The sequence below is a fragment of the Gigantopelta aegis genome, chromosome 9 (genome assembly GCF_016097555.1).
Source record: "Gigantopelta aegis isolate Gae_Host chromosome 9, Gae_host_genome, whole genome shotgun sequence".
NCBI classification, from domain to species: Eukaryota; Metazoa; Mollusca; class Gastropoda; order Neomphalida; family Peltospiridae; genus Gigantopelta; species Gigantopelta aegis.
Window position 1 is genome coordinate 45,101,240 of NC_054707.1, and position 21,152 is coordinate 45,122,391.

At 35.9% G+C, this 21,152-nt stretch overlaps 1 protein-coding gene across 1 annotated transcript in view; it reads left to right on the top strand.

Annotated features, from left to right (window-relative positions):
• LOC121381596 (atrial natriuretic peptide receptor 3-like) overlaps window positions 1–21,044 on the top strand; it is a 28,843-nt gene extending 7,799 nt beyond the window's left edge. The window contains exons 4-11 of the mRNA XM_041510932.1: window positions 8,230–8,428; window positions 10,752–10,864; window positions 12,256–12,390; window positions 17,301–17,519; window positions 18,305–18,507; window positions 19,481–19,582; window positions 20,062–20,194; window positions 21,010–21,044. Of these exons, the coding sequence (XP_041366866.1) occupies window positions 8,230–8,428; window positions 10,752–10,864; window positions 12,256–12,390; window positions 17,301–17,519; window positions 18,305–18,507; window positions 19,481–19,582; window positions 20,062–20,194; window positions 21,010–21,044 (1,139 nt within the window). The remainder of the gene's footprint in view (window positions 1–8,229; window positions 8,429–10,751; window positions 10,865–12,255; window positions 12,391–17,300; window positions 17,520–18,304; window positions 18,508–19,480; window positions 19,583–20,061; window positions 20,195–21,009) is intronic.
• Window positions 21,045–21,152: the final 108 nt, after the last annotated feature.

The following is a 21,152-nucleotide window of genomic DNA, read 5'->3' on the forward strand; positions in this document are numbered from 1 at the left end:
ATATCCCACTTCTTTGTGAAATTGTCATTATTTGCATAAATATACTTTTCAATATTTCTATTATGTTTTATTTAGCTTCTGAAAATTTAGGATTTCGATTGGCATATTAAAACTACGTATATATTTTTACATAAGACAATGATGTGGTTTAATAAGATACTCTGTAAATGATTCCTAAGTAATATGTCGATTATATTAAGATTTACAATCAAACCTGTTTTATCTTTAAACGACGTTTTGAATTGTTTCCAAAACGTTTGAGGAGAGCAATGAAAAAATAAATGTTCTAAGGACTCAGCTTCTTCAATGAAAAAGGTACATAAATTGTCACTTTGTATACCACATAAGTTTAAACTGGAAACTCGAGTTTTAATATCTGTTATTCTAAATTCTTGAATCCGGGAATAAATATATACTACTATATTCACAAACCCCAGTTGATGCATTCTCCGAGATGAAAATACTGAGAAAGAGAAAGGAAACATGGAAGCACCCCTCGACCTCCTTGACTCTCTCCCCCCCCCCCCCCCCCCACGTTAAAAAGAAGGAAAGGTGTTATGTTGACTATTATAGATGCGAATTATAATAATTAATAGTTCATAAATGAAATCTAGGGGCTGTGCTGAAAACATTAGCATAATTAATAGAATGTCGGACCACTTTTCGTCCCAACAGCGTTTTGAATAGTAAGTAAACTAAAATGAAGTATCAGTTGACAGGTTTCAAACGGACTGCACCTACTCGCATGTCATTTCAAACGTTTGTCAGGACCATACATGCAAGCGTGAAAACAACACACATGGACGTCCAAGTAAGGAACGTAGAGCCAGAGTTCGGATTGTTTTTTGCATAAGTATTAACGTGCTTATATAGTAAGACGGGGAGGAGGTGGGGGAATGCAATGGGCAAAGATTTGCAATACATTTAGTCTAATAATAAAATTGAAGTCATGCAAACAAACGTGCACTAATTTAAAATATGGGCACGAGGTTAATGACGCACACGTGGACTAACTTGTTGTTGTTATTAATTCGTTTAAAGTGCGTTTGTTAGTTGATTTGACTGATGTTCTTGTAATTATTTTGCATGCGGTTTTTTTTTTTTTTTTTTTTTTTTTTTTTTTTTTTCCAGAAAAAAAAAGAGTAATGTACGTTTAGACCTCATGTTCGTTTGTAAGAAACCAACTCATTGATGCAGACATTGATTAATTGATGTTGAAGGGTTTCAAAAGCAGACCTTGCCTATTATAGTGTTTCCTTCTGACGATTGCAAATCGAAATTAACCACCAATTGTAAGAACTGTTTATATCGGAAGTGTTCAGCGAACTCGTGCTTTTGTTTAACAATATGCCATCTCCGTTTGAAGGACTGCATTAATGGTGGATTAATTGGCTTGAATTGGATAAAATAGTCTATAAACATTTTAATGCATTACAATTTGGACAAATTTAAAGCCACCTCCTCAAAACTATGAGTGCGCTTTTTCTTTATTTATTATTAGTACTATTTGCTTGTTTTTATAGTATCTCAAAATAAATATAATATTTTAATATAAAGTGGTTGTTTTGCGTCTGGATATGTATCAACTGTGTAATGGGCCAAACGTAAATAATTAATGGAATTCTAGTATATCATCAATGTCCTGCTGTTATGACGGTCACTCGGTCACTTGTGAGTAAACGAATCAATTAAAGGCGATATTCTGACTTGCTCAAAATGTCGTATTGAACTTGTCACTTGTAACGGAGAAAGGATGCAGTGTTTAAAACAGCTGAAGGCGCCGTCAACTTTTGTTTATTAATATTGTTCTATTTAAATACTAAATTCATTGTTCTGAGAAAAAGCTAGATTAGCCTCAGGAATGGTCATATGACAAGGCCGTTTCTGCTAATTACCGTGTGCTGGCAGCAAGTTTACGACCCTCTCACTAACCTATTCACCTGTTCGTGCCAAGATATCCTCATTTGCTGTGTCGTGTCCCATTGACAATCTTCGTTAAATCTGGTTGTATCTGATTATAGCACTAATGTGCATTCCGTCTGCCAAAAGTCCGCCACTGATGAGTTAGAAACCGTTTTTCCAACAAAAATAACCAACAGAAAATCCCAAATAATAGTACTGTTGAAGTACTGTACACTATATTATTTTCACCATTACTTGACCGTGTATTTCGTCCGTAGACTGAAACTATTAACGTACAATTGCTATATTAAATTCGTTGGTGTTTCATTCTGCCTCTGGGACGGTGCTAATGGTAAACACGTTTTGTTGTTCTGCTGTCCGAAACAGTTCATTCAGTTCAATTATTTCTGTGTCAGTTAATGTTACACATTGTCCTTGAGAGAAAACATCTCTGTTGCGTTGCCAGGCCAGGTCAGAATGAATGAATGAATGAATGATGAATGTTTAACGACACCTCAGCACGAAAAATACATCGGCTATTGGGTGTCAAACTATGGTAATGCAAACAAATAAAGTGATGATCAACATCAATATTAAAATTCAAGACTTAAATAAAAACAGTGTAAAGAACTGTGCAAACATACAAATATCACAGATAGATACTGCTTTTACTCAACATTTCAATTGTATCTCGAAGAAAACAAGGGGATTTGTGCTGTATTGGCCATTCTCAAAGAGAATGTTACACCCTTGCACCAAACTCGTGTGCATATAGTTAGATATGAAAGGTCATCTGGCTTCAGGGTAATGGCAAAAAGAAACGGACAAAAGAAAATATTAGTAGTCGGTGTTGGTATACAATTAAAATTAATAAAATAGCTGGAAAGTGTATCTTCATATTGATGAGATGAGTCAGGGAATGGGGAACAAAGTGACAAACTGTTAAATGGCCATTAGAAAGGAGGGGTATAGAAGCATGAAGAAAAACCTATGAGTGGTTTAAAAAATCAACAAATTAACAAGTCAGTGTTTTCATTATCGCTAAAACAAAATTAAATAAACAAATACAATAAAGTAAACGCATAAAAATAAAGAATCAAAGATGTAAGCAAGTAAATAAATAAACAATAATAATAAATAAATTAATAATAATAATAAAAATAAATAAATAAATAAATAAATAAAAATAATAAATAAATAAATAAATAAATAATAATAATAAATAAAACAAATAAATAAATAAGCAAAAAACATGGATGTTATGGAATGTATAACTTTGAGTCACTATTTACTTATTGGGGCTGTTGTTTTCCATTTAAGATTAAGAACAAGTAGCACAGTAAAAGTTGGAAGTCAAATCAATACCAAATCGGAGCCAGTAGAAAATGAAACTACACAAAATGTCCAATACCTAGAAGCATGACGCAAAACCTATGAAATGTGCTTAAACTACCAACTAATTAGCAATTCAGCGTTTTTATTTTCACTGAAAAAAAGAAAGAAAAAGAAGATAAATAAATAAATAAATAAATAAATAAAGTAAAAAAATGAGCAAAAAGAAAGAAAAATAATTAAATACAGAGACTAACTAGTTAATGACGTCGAACATCTGCTTTATTCTGTGAAGGTAAGAATGAAATATTCCGCGATGCTCTGCCGAGTGGAATATCTCATTCCGCCTGAACAGGATAAAGCAGATATCCGACGTCATTAACTGGTTATTATATTTACCCTGCAGACCATAAACATTATGGGGAAAAGCTATTATTTCTGTTATTTCAGCCACATTGTACGATGACCTAGAGGTCAAATGAACGATTATGTAATATAGGCTATGCGTGTGACGTCACATGAGTGACGTCAAAAGACATATCCTGCTAGTAACAATGATTTTGCATTATCCGTCATCATATTCTGTCAATACCAACGGTAGTTGCAGGATAAAAATAAATAAATATGCACAAAACATGGACGTTATGAAACGTAGAACTTTGATCACTATTTACTTAGTCAGGCGCATGTGCAGGACTAATATCAGGGGCATGGGGTGGGTCTAAACTCTGGAGATCGAAGTTTATTTGGGGATAAGTCTTGCTTCCATGGGCAATATATTGAGAAAAAGGAACATTTGCTTCAGCAGGGAGGTCGACCCCCGAAACCCTCACCCTGCACATTGGAACTATTTTCCCCATGTTACAGTAAGAACAGGTAAGACAATAAAATCTGGAAATCAAATCAATACCAGATCAGAGACATTGCTTCGGCCACCATTATTCAAAGAAAAAAAGGTGAATGATTTAATACGTTCGACAATTTAATTAACACCACTAAAGTATTATATACATAGTGGGAATGTATTTGTATGCTGCATTGCGGACTTCACAAAGCGATTTTACTAACAGTGACCATGTAAACGTGTTTTGGCAATGACCAATTAATTTATTTTATTCACTTACAATTCCATCCCCACCCGCAAACAATAAAAGTGCTGAAAGTAGAGATGTCATTCCTTGTATTAGTTTAAGATTATACGGTGTATCAACCATAATTACATTGTAAGTTACAGCTATCGGTTAAATAGTCGTATATTCGCCATTGCGCGAAACCATTTAGGTTGTTTTTCTGGTTACCATAACAACACATTTGCTGTAAAATACTGATAATTGCTACCAGGAATCATGTTTTTGGCTCATCGACAATCAATAAAGTATTGTTATTCTAAATTGAATTGCATTAGAAACAATTATCACACGAACTGATGATTAAACGTCAGGGCCTAATTTCTAAAAGCCAATTTGACGAAGCCATTTAATAACTTTCTTAATTTCAACATACAGAAATTAGTTCGTTCAGTAAACAATGCATGGTAATAATAGTTCATCAAACCTTGGCAAAATCCGGACTTCTGAATAAATGTATTCGTCTCTCAAATCAATTAGTCACTTAAGATTAATAGCATCTGTAGTTAATCTTAATTTCCATTAAACTCCAAGCCACTATTAATAGGATGTTTCATACACATCTGATAGCTTGCAAATAAGTCTTCTTGTTGCGAGACGTTTTACTTTCGTTTGTGAATGTTTCTCTGTAAAATGCGTTGTGCCATGCATAAAGACGTTACATTTATGTCTAAAAGAAACACGCTGACATTAATTTTTTTTTTTAAATTGTATGCTTTAAGCATATTGTGGTGTACTTCCATGTTAGTCCTAAAATGAACGACAATCACAGGACTCTCATTTCGGCTTCGTATTCAACAAAATATCACATATCTTAGTGCAATGTATTTCACTTGTTCGTCACGTTTGACAGGCAGGTCATTTTATGATATCAGTTTCAGTAACTCGTTTATTATCCTCTCTATTACACACTCATTGTTATGTGGATATTTGCCAACTTCAGTGGAAACTTTAGGCCCATTAAACTAGCAAAATTGTAAGTAAAAACAATGAGACGCTCATTGCACGTATTACGCTCATGGCTGGCTTTGCATTTAAGAACTAACGCTAATTTTTAAACACTAGTATGTAATAGGTGCAATAACAGGTTCTGTAGATGTATCAGCCTTCCTAGTAGTTAGTTTTCTTTCACGATGCCACCAGAACACATTGATATATTAATTATTGACTATTGGATGTGAAACATTTGGTAATTTCAACACATAGTATAATAGAGGAAACCCGTTATATCTCTCCACTAGTAATAAGGGATCTTTTATATATACAATCCCACAGAGGGTAGCACATGCCAAAGTCTTTGATATACCAGTCGAGGTGCACTGAGTGGAAGGAGGAATATACCAATGGGCCCAGATCCCAGACCGACCCTGCATCAGGATTTACCACTGGGCTACGCCCCACCCCTCCTAGTTAAAGTTACGTACATATTGTTCAAACATACCCGGACCATTATATATACATTATGATACTGGCTTGTCAAAACATTATTTAGACAAAATGTGTTACTGCACGCATACATTTGTAACATTTTGTTAGAATGAGCTTAATACATACATAACTTACCCCAAAGTTAATGGTTTTGAGGGTGGGGGGTGGGGGTATTTAAAAAAAACCTCAAATATAATTATGGTGATTATTATTATTATTATTAGTAGTAGTAGTAGTAGTAGTAGTAGTAGTAATATTATTTGTTGTTGTAGATGATGATGGTGGTAGCAGTAGTGACGGTGGTGATAATGTTGGTTGATATTACTATGTCTGTTTTAAATATTATAATATTACTGCTGATATCGCATTATTTCCAGATGTGTTCACAAGCATGAGGCAGTTTATGTCTGGTGCTACAACCGAGAGACAGACTTTTAGATATCAAATACAGGTAAGCTTGCATGGTAAACTAAAGTACTTAATCTTAGAGGAATCGCATTAACTTAAGTGATGTTACTCGGAAATATGTTTGCATATAATATGGTATTTCTTTTTAAAATGTTTATGCATTTACTGTAATACAAAACTTTTGTATTGCAATATATTATCATAATATAAAGATTGTCTTAAAGGCATACTGTCACGGATTTAAGGACCTTATTTCTCTAAAAATGGATAATGACTAAAAATTACATTAATTGTTGGAAACCAAATCTAGCTATTGTATCACCTTAACTGAACCATGATGAAGTGAAATCCATGTCAACCCTCTCGGCAATTTTAGTTTTTGAATTATGGACCATTGCCATAATTCAGTTATTTTTACAAAATAGCATTAATAAATGAAGTATGGTGGTTATGAAGATGGTTGAATAAAGTACATTTAGGGACAAATCAAATTATTTTTGTTCAGGTAATACTTTGTTAGACCATTAAATAGGTCAGTGGTCTGTGACGATATGCCTTTAAATTTAAAACAAAATCTTAATATCATAAAATGAATGTTTTGATTTGATTGACAGCAGAGAGTTGATGATTAGACAATGTCAAGTAACATTTCCAGAATGCGAGAGACAATATAATAGCTAGGTCAGTTAGCGTCATATAAGGACGTGTAGTTCTAAGTGAACAATACATTGTTAAAGGGAGGATCAACTCAAATATGAGCCTGATGTGTTGAAAAGATGCATACCCGGACGACCAACACATACTGACACTTTAAAAAATGAAAAACGCGTAATGTTAGAGTTAATAAAAAAATACGTGATTATTCCTGCTAACTGGGGGGGGGGGGGGGGGGGGGGGGGTCCATTTTGTTTCGTTTTTGTGACGCCCGGTGATATAACTTGAGGCGAAGTGACGTCAGCTCCGTCTAATGCCTCCATGCACAATGTAAACAAACGCTCTAATTTACGACAAAGCGCTTTGCTTTCATCAACCTGACTTGAAAAACAACATAAATGACTTGATAGTATAATCAACTATTTAACTAAATATATTTCAATTTGCATCAACAGAACGAAATGGAGTTATAGTATTTTACTCTTTTACAAAATCCAAAGAAACAAATGCATATTATTAGGCCTATTGGTAGGGTAAGTTCGAGCTAAAACGACCACTCACGATACACAAATGATAATTTGCTTTTCTTTGGGACTACGTAATTGGTCAGTTTTGTGATTTTAGATGGGGAAAGTCTACTTAATCAAGGGTTTTACAGAATTACTCACAGTAATACAGCAGGACGGCTGATAATGTTAGTTACGATTTGAGAGGTGTCCGTGCGGTTATCGCATAATACCCTGTGATCTTAATAAAAGAGGGACGTATTTTTAGTGTGTTTAGACACAGTGTCTGGGGTCCGTCTAAATATACACCTGCCAATCAGGAACCACAGGTACAGGCCACGGAAAGAAAAGATCAATTAACCAAGAAAACACTCCGATTATTACGTGGTTTAATTTATGTAAAAAAACATAAGACAGTTATTTCAACACTTTGACAATGGTGGTTTATTTTGTATTGAAAAATAATATATACTTTGTCCTGGCTTACTGGGATGGATATTATTACAAAACATTGCGATGCATGCGCAAAAATCAGGTATGTTTTGTTTCATCAGTTCGAAGACGAATTCCTGACGTGACACGTTAGGTATTACGTAACCACCAGCTCGCCAGAGGGCGTATTCACTGAATGGTATAAAATGGCTGCGCCCGTAATGTATAATAGCCGTCACATTTAAGCGTTTTATTAATTTTCTATACGATTATACTTGTTGATATTAAGCAATAATGTGCATTATATATCTTTGACTATGCATACCAGGCCAAATGCCTTAATTGTCCCCTCCTTTAAGTCGTTCAGTATTTATTTATGCTTTTATTCCAGGAACATTCATATTTTCTCTCCGTTTGATACAAAATGTTTATTCTTGCAGAGCTAATCCCGAGGATGTTAATCACATGGAGAGTATTCTTGCTTCTCCTGCACGGGACTGCAAGCAAGGTTCTGCACGTAGTGTGGATGGTTCCCGAATATTACCCAGAATACAATATCTCCGCCAGTATAGGGACATTAGCGATGGCCTTGAAACGAATACAGACCGACCAACTGCTTCCGGACTACGATCATTTCAAGTAAGTAAAGGTTGATGTTTACTTTTTTTAGGTAGATGTGTTTTAGGCGGAGTTGTTTCTGCTGGCGATGCGTGCTGTTTTTACCTTTTATTTGTTGTACTGCTGTTTTTTTTATTGTCCTTGTTCTTTGTCAATTAATTCTGCAAGATTACCAGCATTATGTAAAGACGATCTAACAAATTCTGTTGTCGTTTTGATCATATCCAAAGGACTGCATATGCGGCATGTTTTTAAATACAAATAGGAATATAGCGCGAAGATAAATGTACTGTATTATTGACGGGGACAATCAAGACATAATTACACATTTATGACCTATAAAATCGTATTGATGTTCAAGTCAATGGCCATTGAATATTTAATATTATCACATAATGATAATATAATCTGTAGTATTATTGGTCTAAAACCAGTAACATGGCCTGCGGTAAACAATGATAATAGTGATGACCAAATATCGTCAGTTTCAAGACCTTTTACTGGAAATTATAAACATTGACGTATCAATTTCGTAGGTTTATAAAACCCGATACAGCGCTCACTAATGAACAGTAATGGAGCGGACAGACAAAATATTCCTACATTTCGAAAGGTAAAATCAACATTGCTTTAATTAAAAAACAACAACAAACAAACGAACAAACAAACAAATAAACAAGCAAAAACAAAACAAAACAAAAACAAACAAACAACAACAACGGATCATTCGCATTTTCTTAAACAATATATCCGAAATGCAGAAATGCAGAAATAAACAAGAAAACATATATAAAGTACCAAACAGACAGTCTCTCAAACACACCACTAGTGAAAGCATTAAACATGAAATAATACTAAAATGTTCATGGGCTAATATATTAATGTACAAAGCCTGTAACGATTACAGCTTTCCTCACAGTCTCATTCACTGAACCGTTTATGCCATGACGTTTCTTATTCGCTGGTGAATGATTGATTGTTTTAATGCGACCCAAAGGGGAAAACTAACTTTCCGGGATAAAAGTACAAACAAAACCCACAAATAACCAGGAATAGAAAGATAATGTGTTGCAGAGTTAGCATTCAACTGAAACTAATTAATCGATACTATTTAATGATATGATTGGACTTTTAACAGCACGTTTTAAAGTATAGACATTTGAGAAATAACCTGCATTTAGCCAAAACGATTACATATTTATCGTTTTAACATTTCGTCCACAATCCTGTATTAGACTACTTTTTAAGCCTGGGATCTTCAACTGAATACTACTTATGTTAATTGTTTATTTGTTTAAATACTGGAGTTTCAGAAGGTTTATGTGCACTCTAAGCTTGGTAACCTATTTTCAGATTCCCAAGACGCATAGACAATCGCAACTGTTGAAAACAAGTGACACAGCTATACATAAACGCGATCCCAGATAGCATTATTTTGCTTCTCAATCCCGCAGCTTTCAAACTATTTGTGGCTATTCGGAAATCGTTATGTCAGTTATGTAACCAAGGTCACCGATTGTTGGAGTCATAGAATGATAGCTATATATATATATATATATATACACATGTAGTTATATATGAACATTATACCAGCCTCGGTGGCGCAGTGGTTAAGCTATCGGACTACAGGCTGGCAGGTACAGGGTTCGCATCTCGGTACCGGCTCCAACCCAGAGCGAGTTCTCACTAACCAACTAACAGCTAACCCACTGTCCTGGACAGACAAGCCAGACAGCTGAGGTGTGTGTGTCCAGGACAGTGTGCTTGAACCGTATTTGGATATAAGCACGAAAATAAGTTAAAATGAAAATGAATAAACATTATACCTCCTTAAAACAAAACCTTCAAATACATTTAATAATTAAAAGAAATAATTCAAAACACCCTCTTTCTTGAACACAAACCGCTTAAAACAAATTTGGTCCAAAGCATAATTGTTTTTTAAGAAAATAGTGATTGAATTTTTATTTGTTTTATTACAACTAATTAACACCACCCATTGTTCGATACTTATGAATTATGAATTACTGTTGATATTTTTGTTTCATTCGTAATCATAATAATAACAACAACTATAATAACAACAACAATAAATAATAGTAGTAGTAGTAGTATTTGTTGTTGCTGTTATTATAGTTGTTGTTATTATTATGATTACTAATGCAACAAAAATATCAGCAATAATTATTAAGTATCGAACAATGGATGGTGTTAATTAGTTGTTTCAATGATGGGTTGTTCGCCTTTGTTTTGGGGGTAGGGATATATATTGGTTAACTACTAAAAATATCTACTAAATATTTTACATATATATTTAACTTTCTTTTTCTAAATTTTAATTTAGCATCACTTGGCTTGATACTCCATGTGATAGTCAAAAAAGCATTGGACTTCTTACAGATCACCTGATTAAGTATCATACCACTGACGTCATTATTGGCCCTCCGTGCACGGAAGGTAAGTACACCGTTCTGCACTGACAGTGCAGTAATATCATACACCGAGTAAAATATGCCCTCACTAGATCGTTACACGACTTACAATCAAGGCGAAACGAAAGTTTGTTTTGTTTTAACGACGACACCACACTGAAACGACTGATTAACTTAAGATCAACATAGCTATGGGATGTGAACCATTTGGTATTTCGCACACTACGTATCACGCTCCTCAGAGGAAACAAGCAACATTTTTAAAACTAATGATGAGAGAAGAGAAAGAGAGAGAGAGAGAGAGAGAGAGAGAGAGAGAGAGAGAGAGAGAGAGAGAGCCGAGAGATGAGGAAGAGAGAGAGGACTAGGACGATGTGAGGGAGTGAGAGAGAGGGAGAGAAGAGGGATCGAGAACTATGAGGGCCTATATACAGAGAGACAGAGTAGAGAGAGCGATATGTAGGGAGTCGAGACTATCAGCAGAGGGAGGCGAGGGGCTCAGGACGAGATCGGGGATATATCCAGGTGCCCCTAAGAAAGATCCGCGAGTAGATAGACATAGAGTGAGAGGGAACAGGACGAGATAGAGCAGAAACGTGAGATATGGGATGAGGGAGGAGACGATAGATAGGTCGGCGGAGAGAGAGACAGGAGGAAGAGGACGGAGAAAGCGATGAAAACTAGATGAGAGAGACGAGATCTGAGACGATATAGAGGCAGATCGGTTATCGGGCACGACAGATGAGGTAAGATTGACGAAGAGCAATAGGTAGAGAGGACGGAGGGAGTGCAGAGAGACAGAGAGGAGAGATCGAGAGTGAATAGAGAGTAGATGTGATTTCGCTACTAATAGGGAGAGAAGAGGGCGAGAAGTATGGCTAGAGTATAGTACCGGAGGTGAGGAGATTGAGTTAAGAACTGAGAGAAAGATATTCACCGAGAGAGAGATAAGGCGATGGGATGGCGAGGGATAGAGTAGGGTTGGAGGAGAAGAGAGCAATGATAGAGAGGCCGGAGATAGACTGAGAGATGCTATATAATCTGAGAGAACATATCGATTTAGAGGCAGGAGTTGTGGAGACGAGAGGGGAAGGTAAGATAGAGGAGGGGCATAGAGGGGGCAGGGTCTCTCTAATCGGGGACGGTAGGGGCCTAGCGAGCGATATATCGAGAAGAGAGAGATCGATCTCGGCTGCTCGATAGAGAGAGAGCCGTCCCTAGATCCCTCGCTGCTCGCGAGAGAGATATTAGTTAAGCATTAATTGTCTCCGTAGTTTTTTTTTGTTAAGAGTATCCAACTGTTACCCAGCTTGTGAGAATGGTATGGTAAATATCATTATTAATTGCCATGACACCGTAAAACAAGTTCGTCTATCCTCTATTCAATGCGTGTTAATTGAATACACTATATTTCAGCAATGGTGCCTGTAGCTGATCTGGCTGCCTACTACAACGTGCCCATTTTTAGCTGGGTGACGAGACAGTATGTTTTGGATGACAAGACTAAATACTCAACACTTGTCCGATCCAGACCGCCAATCTCATCACTAGGTGAGGCCATTCATGAAAACAAACATTTGAGTAATAGCTTGTTGATCTTAGTAAATCGTTTAACCAAGTATGGAGACACTTTAGTTTAAGAGAAGCATTCTCTCCTTCATTGTTTGCCAAATATCTTAATGATCTTGAAAGCTATCTGAATAGTGAACATTGTAATGGTGTGCAGACATATATCATAAAGATTTAATAGATTTAATCAAAACTACTTACTCTACGTCATGCTGATAACACTGTTATTTTGTTTATAATAATGTTGATATACAAAATTCGTTAAATGTATTCCATATCTATTACATTAGACTGGTTGTTAATAAAACAAAGACAAAAGTTGTTGGCTTTGGGTCCGAAGGTCATAGATCCCGTATTTTATTATAAATACTTAGGATTGTATTTTAAAAAGAACAACACACATTACACGTTAGCAAATAATAAATAGATAAGGTGTCGCTTAAGAAACCATGAGGGCTATGTTTTTACCTAAATGTCGAGTGTGTAATTTTATTTTGCCTACAGATTACCAACTTAAACTGCTTGACCAGACTGTTTAACTTAGTTTACTTTATCGTTTATTATCAAACGTGTATAACAGGGTTCCTCTGAAGTATTCTTATCAATACACATAGCACAGCTATATAAAAAATATATGGTCAGCTTGGACGATTCCAATTTACTATTTATGGAATACGGTATTAATGTGAATAAACTATCTCTTAGAATATATACAGAGGATTCGTCACGAATTATGGAAAATATCAACCGAATCTATGTTAAACGATTTACCAGACAAGGTTGATATTCTACATATTACAAAAACTCGAGTAGGGAATTATGTTTATTCTATAAGACTTATAATACGATATTTGGTAAATCAAATATGACATCATCACTATTAGCACAAATGTACTTTAACATCAGGCACTTTATGTCGAGCAATATTCCTACTGCTCCAAATGTTTGGTGTCTGTAGTTCCCAACTTGTGAGATACCTCAGTGCATGTTCATCTTATGCCAATTAAAAATGGCCTATCGTTCTGGTAAAGCCGTTGTTTGACCAGGGTTATAACATCCAAGGACTTCTGAAAGTCTTCGTAAAATCGTATGGTACACTCTCAGAGGTTATTTCGTGATATAACGCATCACTCACTAAAATGATATCTGATGCTGCTATAACCTATGTTGACCTGATACATGGCTTTTCATCTTTTGGGTGAAAATCGTATACATTTCAGCTATAGACTTGATGACTGTACGTTGTGTTCTCGACGTGTGCCACCGATGGGACAGGACATAATCGCCTTTCACAAACTCCTGATATCATTACTGTTTTCACGAGTGCATGCCATCACGGATGTATACATGTATTCCATTAAGCTCTACCCTGTGAAAGTTTGGTTGTTTTGAGCTAGTCTTGGGAGTGGCAGTCCTTCTATGCTGTCGTGTGCATAGATACTATTTTGATAGGGATACGGTTGTTTCGTTCAGATGAACTACATCTTATCACAACATAACACTCGGCATGTAAACAAATGACCCATTGTCAGCAAAACGTTATTAACAGGATTAATTGTGGTAATTATCAGGTGGGTTATGACATGGATGTTACAAGATATAGCATACGATTTAGAATATTATCTGGTTATATTAACGGGACAATTTGTATTGTGCATGCGACTGTCGTTTGCTCATGTATAATTTTTTTGTGATCCGAGTTCAAATAATATTTGGTTCTGTCACACTTAGACTACCAATTTCATTACTAAGTGAGACCATGCATCAAAATACGCATTTTAGATAATAACTGGATACTGGATTTATAAATCCAGCGAACACGCAGTAACAAGCACAAGGATAAAAGGTTTGTGCAATATTACTTCTATTCCAAACCATTTAAGTATAAGAGCAATAACAGGAAATTCTTAAAGATATTGATTCCGAAAAACATACGACCAAGTCTTTGCTTCTGTACTGAGATAGTATTAATAACAAATATCCATCTGTCGATATCGATGTGACTTGGTTTTAACGACCATTGTCGAAGACCCTTAATTCAAAGCTCTTCATGTTATTTGGCACGTGCTCCTATTATCTGAATATGTATTACCATGGACTCATATTTAACATGTCAGCAATCACACCGACACATAATTTGATTTCTGTGCTTACATCAAACGAACATTCAAACACATTGTCCTTGGCACGCATCTTTGAACTATCTTCCCTGGGTGTATATATTTAACTCTAATAAATACTAAAAGGCAAAAGTTATTGTGACACACAAAATACAAAGATAATTGATGATACAGTTTTACTGTTATTTTGTTTATAATAATGTTGATATACAAAATTCGTTAAATGTATTCCATATCTATTACATTAGACTGGTTGTTAATAAAACAAAGACAAAAGTTGTTGGCTTTGGGTCCGAAGGTCATAGATCCCGTATTTTATTATAAATACTTAGGATTGTATTTTAAAAAGAACAACACACATTACACGTTAGCAAACAAATAAATAGATAAGGTATCGCTTAAGATTGTGTAACTTTATAGTGCCTACAGATTACTATCTTAAACTGTTTGGCCAGACTGTTAAACTTAGTTTACTTTATCGTTTATTATCAAACGTGTATAACAGGGTTCCTCTGAAGTATTCTTATCAATACACATAGCACAGCTGTGTATAAAATATATGGTCAGCTTGGACGATTCCAACTTACGTTTTATAGAATACGGTATTAATGTGAATAAACTATCTCTTAGAATATATACAGAAGATTCGTCACAAATTATTTCAATATGGAAAATATCAACCGAATCTATGTTAAACGATTTACTACATATTTTACATATTACAAAAACTCGAGTAGGGAATTATGTTTATCCTATAAGACTTATAATACGATATTTGGTAAATCAAATATGACGTCATCACTATTAGCACAAATGTACTTTAACATCACGCACTTCATGTCGAGCAATATTCCTACTGCTCCAAATGTTTGGTGTCTATATTTCTCAACTCGTGAGATACCTCAGTGCATGTTCATCTTATGCCAATTAAAAAAGGCCTATCGTTCTGGTAAAGTCATTGTTTGACCAGGGTTATAACATCCAAGGACTTCTGAAAGTCTTCGTAAAATCGTATGGTAGACTCAGAGGTTATTTCGTGATATAACGCATCACTCACTAAAATGATGTCTGATGCTGCTATAACCTATGTTGACCTGATGCATGACTTTTCATCTTATGGGTGAAAATCGTATACATTTCAGCTATAGACTTGATGACTGTACGTTGTTTTCTCGACGTGTGCCACCGGTGGAACAGGATATAATCGCCTTTCACAAACTCCTGATATCATTACTGTTTTCACGAGTGCATGCCATCACGGATGTATACATGTATTCCATTAAGCTCTACCCTAGTCTTGGGAGTGGCAGTCCTTCTATGCTGTCGTGTGCATAGATACTATTTTGATAGGGATACGGTTGTCTCGTCCAGATGAACTACATCTTATCACAACAGAACACTCGGCTTGTAAACAAATGACCCATTGTCAGCAAAACGTTATTAACGGGATTATCAGGTGGGTTATGACATGGATGTTACAAGATATAGCATACGATTTAGGATATTATCTGATTAAACTAACGGGACAATTTGTATTGTGCATGCGACTGTCATTTGCTCGTGTATAATTGTTTTGTGATCCGAGTTCAAATTATGTTTGGTTCTGTCAGACTTAGATTACCAATTTCATTACTATTACATCAAAATACGTATTTTAGATAATAATTGGATACTGGATTTATAAGTCGAAGACCCTTAATTCAAAGCTCTTCATGTTATTTGGCACGTGTTCCTATTATCTGAATATGTATTACCATGGACTCTTATTTAACATGTCAGCAATCACACCGACACATAATTTGATTTCTGTGCTTACATCAAAAGAACGTCTAGACACGTTGTCCTTGGCACGCATCACTGAACTATCTTCCCAGGGTGTATATATTTAGCTCTAATAAATACTAAAAGGCAAACGTTATTGTGACACACAAAAGACAAAGATAATTGATAATAAGTTTTTACTGCCGTGTAATGAAACGTTATAACATGGAAAGAGAAATGTCCGAAGGTATGGAAACGAGCAATAGTCCATGAGACCACCAAACGCTGGAGAAAGGGATGGTAGGGGCTGTGAGGGTTGCTGGCTGGAACCTGTTTTGCATATGCGTGGTTCGGACCCATGTGTTTTGGCGAGGGGTTGTCACGGGTGGTCGGTCGCTATGAGGACGGTCCCTGACCAGGTTGTTTTGTTGATATTGTTGCCATAAGAGCCATATGGTGTTTCTGTGGATGTTGAATTGATGTGCGACGTCACGCTGCGAGGTTCAAATTCAAGCCACCCTATAACTCGCCATCTGTAATTTTCACTGAGGCGTAGCATGACAAAATTGCATTAAACAGTTCACTAATGGTGTTTTTCTGACGTCTGGACTTCTGAAGGCTGCGCAAAGTGGCAATGATTTACGACTGAATGTCTGGCCTTTTATGGTGAAAACTGGTGAGCATGCAATCGCTGGAACAACTGTTTGGTTGTATTTATTTAAGCTGTTTCATGCACATTTGTTCTAGTTTAAATCCATAAATCCATTCACAAATGTGTTAGTCCAAACAATCCATGTCACAATAATGTTTGCCTTTGAGTATAAGTATGAATTACCAAGAGGCTGGATTCAACTCCACTGAAGTTGGGTATGCAAATATATGTATTTTCATCAATAAATACTTTCTTGTGTTACATCCTATATAAAGTATGCACTGTCAAAATAAAAATGGTCACAAACACGTCAAATATAAAACCAAAATAGATGAAATTGTTTTTTTTTATATTTCTAGTGGAAATGTTTTACGCGATCAGCATCCGATTTAAATGGAAGCGTGCAGCCATGGTCTACACCGATGATCAAAGATCAACACGAACTCTTGCCCAGTCCATAATCAGAAAGTTTGACACGTATAGACAATTCAATCTGGTCGAAGAATTTGCTATGTCTCTGAATTCATCCCATGAAGAACTCCGTCAGATGATGAATTCTATTAAAGGAATGGCACGAAGTAAGTACATGTCTGTGTTAGACGTATTACCTCTGATTAGGAGCTGGCCGCCAACGTTACAGATCGAGATTTGTGTACGGTAGTGAAATATAAAGATACCACTATTAATTATAGCATGATGTATAAGCAGTGTGTAGCAAAACCACAAATACTAGATAGTATCTGGATATATTAGCGAACATTTCCGCTTTTCTTTAAACACGCGTCAGGACACATTGTCACTGTTATAACAGCATGCCGTTCGCCATTACACTTTGACACTGGTCTTTGATGTTGTCTTCGTTATTGGTAGTAACATCGCGAGCATCAGAAAGTTGTTTGGCCGCAACCATTAAGGATATGGTCATGATCATCGATCACCATCATCGCCATCGCCACCACCGTCATCATAATAACCACCACCACCACCACGACCATCATTAACATCATCATTAGAACCATCATAACCACCACCATCACCACCATCATCATCATTATCACATCATCATAATCATTGTCATCATCAGCACCACCACCACCACCACCACTACCACGACCACCATCACTATCATCATCATTATCACCTTCGTCACCATAATCATCATCATCATAATCACCGTCATCACCACCACCATCATCATCATTATCATCATCACCAGCAACACCGCTACCACCATCATTATCATCGTCATCATCACCACCATGACCAGACATCATCATCATCATCATCATCATCAAAAGTATCACAATATTTAAATTTCAGGATTTCTCAGGGTTTTTTTGATGACTTTATGTTTACATTTCAGTAATTTTTTTAATAATACCCCATGCCGAACTCCGCCAATACATGTTGGCATTCCACGACCAGGGGATGACCGACGGAGACTATCAGTTCCTGTTTACTGAGCTGGCCGTCACGTCAGTGCGCGTCTACCGGAGTGAGCTCGTGTGGAAACGAAACGACGGCCACGATGACGCTGCGCGCCAAGCTTTCGAGAACATACTGATTGTAAGCAATTCAATATCATCATCGTCGAAATCATCATCATCATCATTATCACCACCATCAGTATCGTCATCATCACATTCACTATCGTCATCATCACCATCAATATCACCACCACCATCAGCAGCATCGCCATCATAAACATTATGATCATCTGCATATTTATTTACTTAGTTGTTTAAATGTTATAACAGTAACATTAATTAAAATTTGAAAGATACATTCCTGATAGCAAGTTACCCAGTTGGCGGTGTATTCAATGGTGGCACCTTGCATGCACGGCTAGCATTAAGCTATGATTCTTTGTAGTTTTGAAATTAATTTTTCTTGTTGCCCATGTCTTATTGGAACACAATGAAATGAAAGTACACATAACACGATATATTTTTATGTTAATGGGACATTCCTGAGTTTGTTGCAATTTTTAAGACGTTATTGACTAACAGAGACTTTTTAACGATTGTAATTACATATCAAATATATTGTTTGTGTATAAAATGTTTGTGGCTGCCTATTAAACGTGTTTCAGATCGTTCCAAAATTTGTAGTAGGTTAAATTTCATTTTATTTCCTAAAATATTATTTTTGTCGTACGTACAAATATCAAGACGACCAGAAACACATTGCATATACAGACACTGATATTCTAAACAAGAAAATATATTTAATATGTAAGTTTAATCGTAGAAATATTTTATTAGTCGGAAACATCTTACAATGGAGCAAACTCAGGAATGTCCCTTTAAAATGTTTTTTTTACTGACAATGGTAGGTACAACGACTGCATTTGCTGTTTTGTTTTTCTTATAGTAGAAAAAATTGACTCTAATTCAGCCTTTTTTCGAGTATTTCAAGCCACTCTAATACAAATACGATTTACTTGGCAACTAAATTGGCATATCATAAAATACATATTTCAATTGCATACGTTTTATTTATAATATATTATTCATTCACTTTGTTTACTTATTTTCAGTTTACATTTGCACATGTACTGGGAAATAATCCCAATTGGGAAGCTGCAAACGAATCGTATGAAGAGATATTTAGCGGGTCTTCCTTACCTCGTCCTGTTCAGGTAAATGAAATATTAAAAATGCAATTTGGTTTACCTGCATTCAAAATGAATGTAAACTGCGATTACCTCAAGTTCGAACGTGTGGCTCTGCTGTTTCGGGAAATACTTTGCCTAAGTTGTATTTAGTCGACTTTTACAGCAATGAATAGCTAGTGATTTATAATAAATAGTGGTGTATGAATGTCATTACTACTATATCCAATTAATGTAAATTAAACAAAAATGTGAGTGAAGGGATGAATGGGTGGATGGGTGGGTGAATTATATTGTATTAGCTGCGGACATGTGGTCCACAAGTGTCCCATATATTTGAATATACATGCACAATGCATATTTCATATGTCTGTACAATAAACATAAAATCTTGACAAAGTGCCCTTCTGTATTAAATACAGAAATATATCGCATATGTTGTATATCGGGTGCGCCGTAATAGCTTAATGTCTTTAATCTCTTTTGCGTCGTCGTGTAACGTACAGCCCGATGGACATTCAGCATTTCTCTATGACGCCGTCGTTCTCTTTGCTATGGCTTTGAATGAAACTATTGCAGCAAACAACAACGCCACAGGAACAGAGATCTTCCGTGCATGCGTGTACAAGCTTTTCGATGGTAAGATAATATGCGTTTGAACTAGATTCGTGCTCTTATATACCTACTAGCAAAACGCATTATTAATAATTTAAATATAACATCTCAGCATGTATCTCTGAAGTCCAATGGTAGAGCGCTCGTCTGGTGCTTGGTTGATCTAGGATCCACGACCATCAGTCGGACAATTGGGCTATTTATCAGGCCGGCCAGTGCACCACAATTGGTATATCAAAGGCCGTGGTATGTGCTATCATGTCTGTGAGATGGGACATATAAAATAGTCCTTGCTACCAATGAAAAAATTAGGCGGTTTTCTGTCTAAGACTATATGACAGATTTACCAAGTGTTTGGAATAAAAAAGTCGATGATTAATAAAATCAATGTACTTTAGTGGTGTCGTTAAACGAAACGAATGTCACCGTTCTTCTCTCTCTCTCTCTCTCTCTCTCTCTCTCTCTCTCTCTCTCTCTCTCTGTTTTTCATTTGTATTTGTTTCTATCTTTGTCTCTATCGGTCTCTCTATATCTGTCTTTGTCTCTCTCTATATATATCTATCTATCTGTCTATCTGTCTGTATGTATGTATAACTTGTATATAACAACCACTCAAGGGGCCAAACGAAAGTGGCCGTTATGGACAGGTGATCTTTATATAGAGGTCCCAAAATATTAAATCAAGACCCTAACTATAAAATCTCATTATTAACTGTTGTAACAGTTTGATTTCCTTTGTTAATTCCAATACCACAATACTTTCTAGCACTTAAATGATCTTTCTCTGACTTCCTGATAACTTCTAATCTACAATTTTTCGGTGGCATTTTGTTTGACAGTTGGCTCATTAATGCGGAATGCGGAACTCTATTAACATGCCCATATCCATTAAAGGTTCAGGCACTCCCACCCCGGACTTAGCCTCTGACTTCGCCAGTGACCAATTCCGGGACAGGAGGGGGAGGGTAAGTTTGAGGTGGGC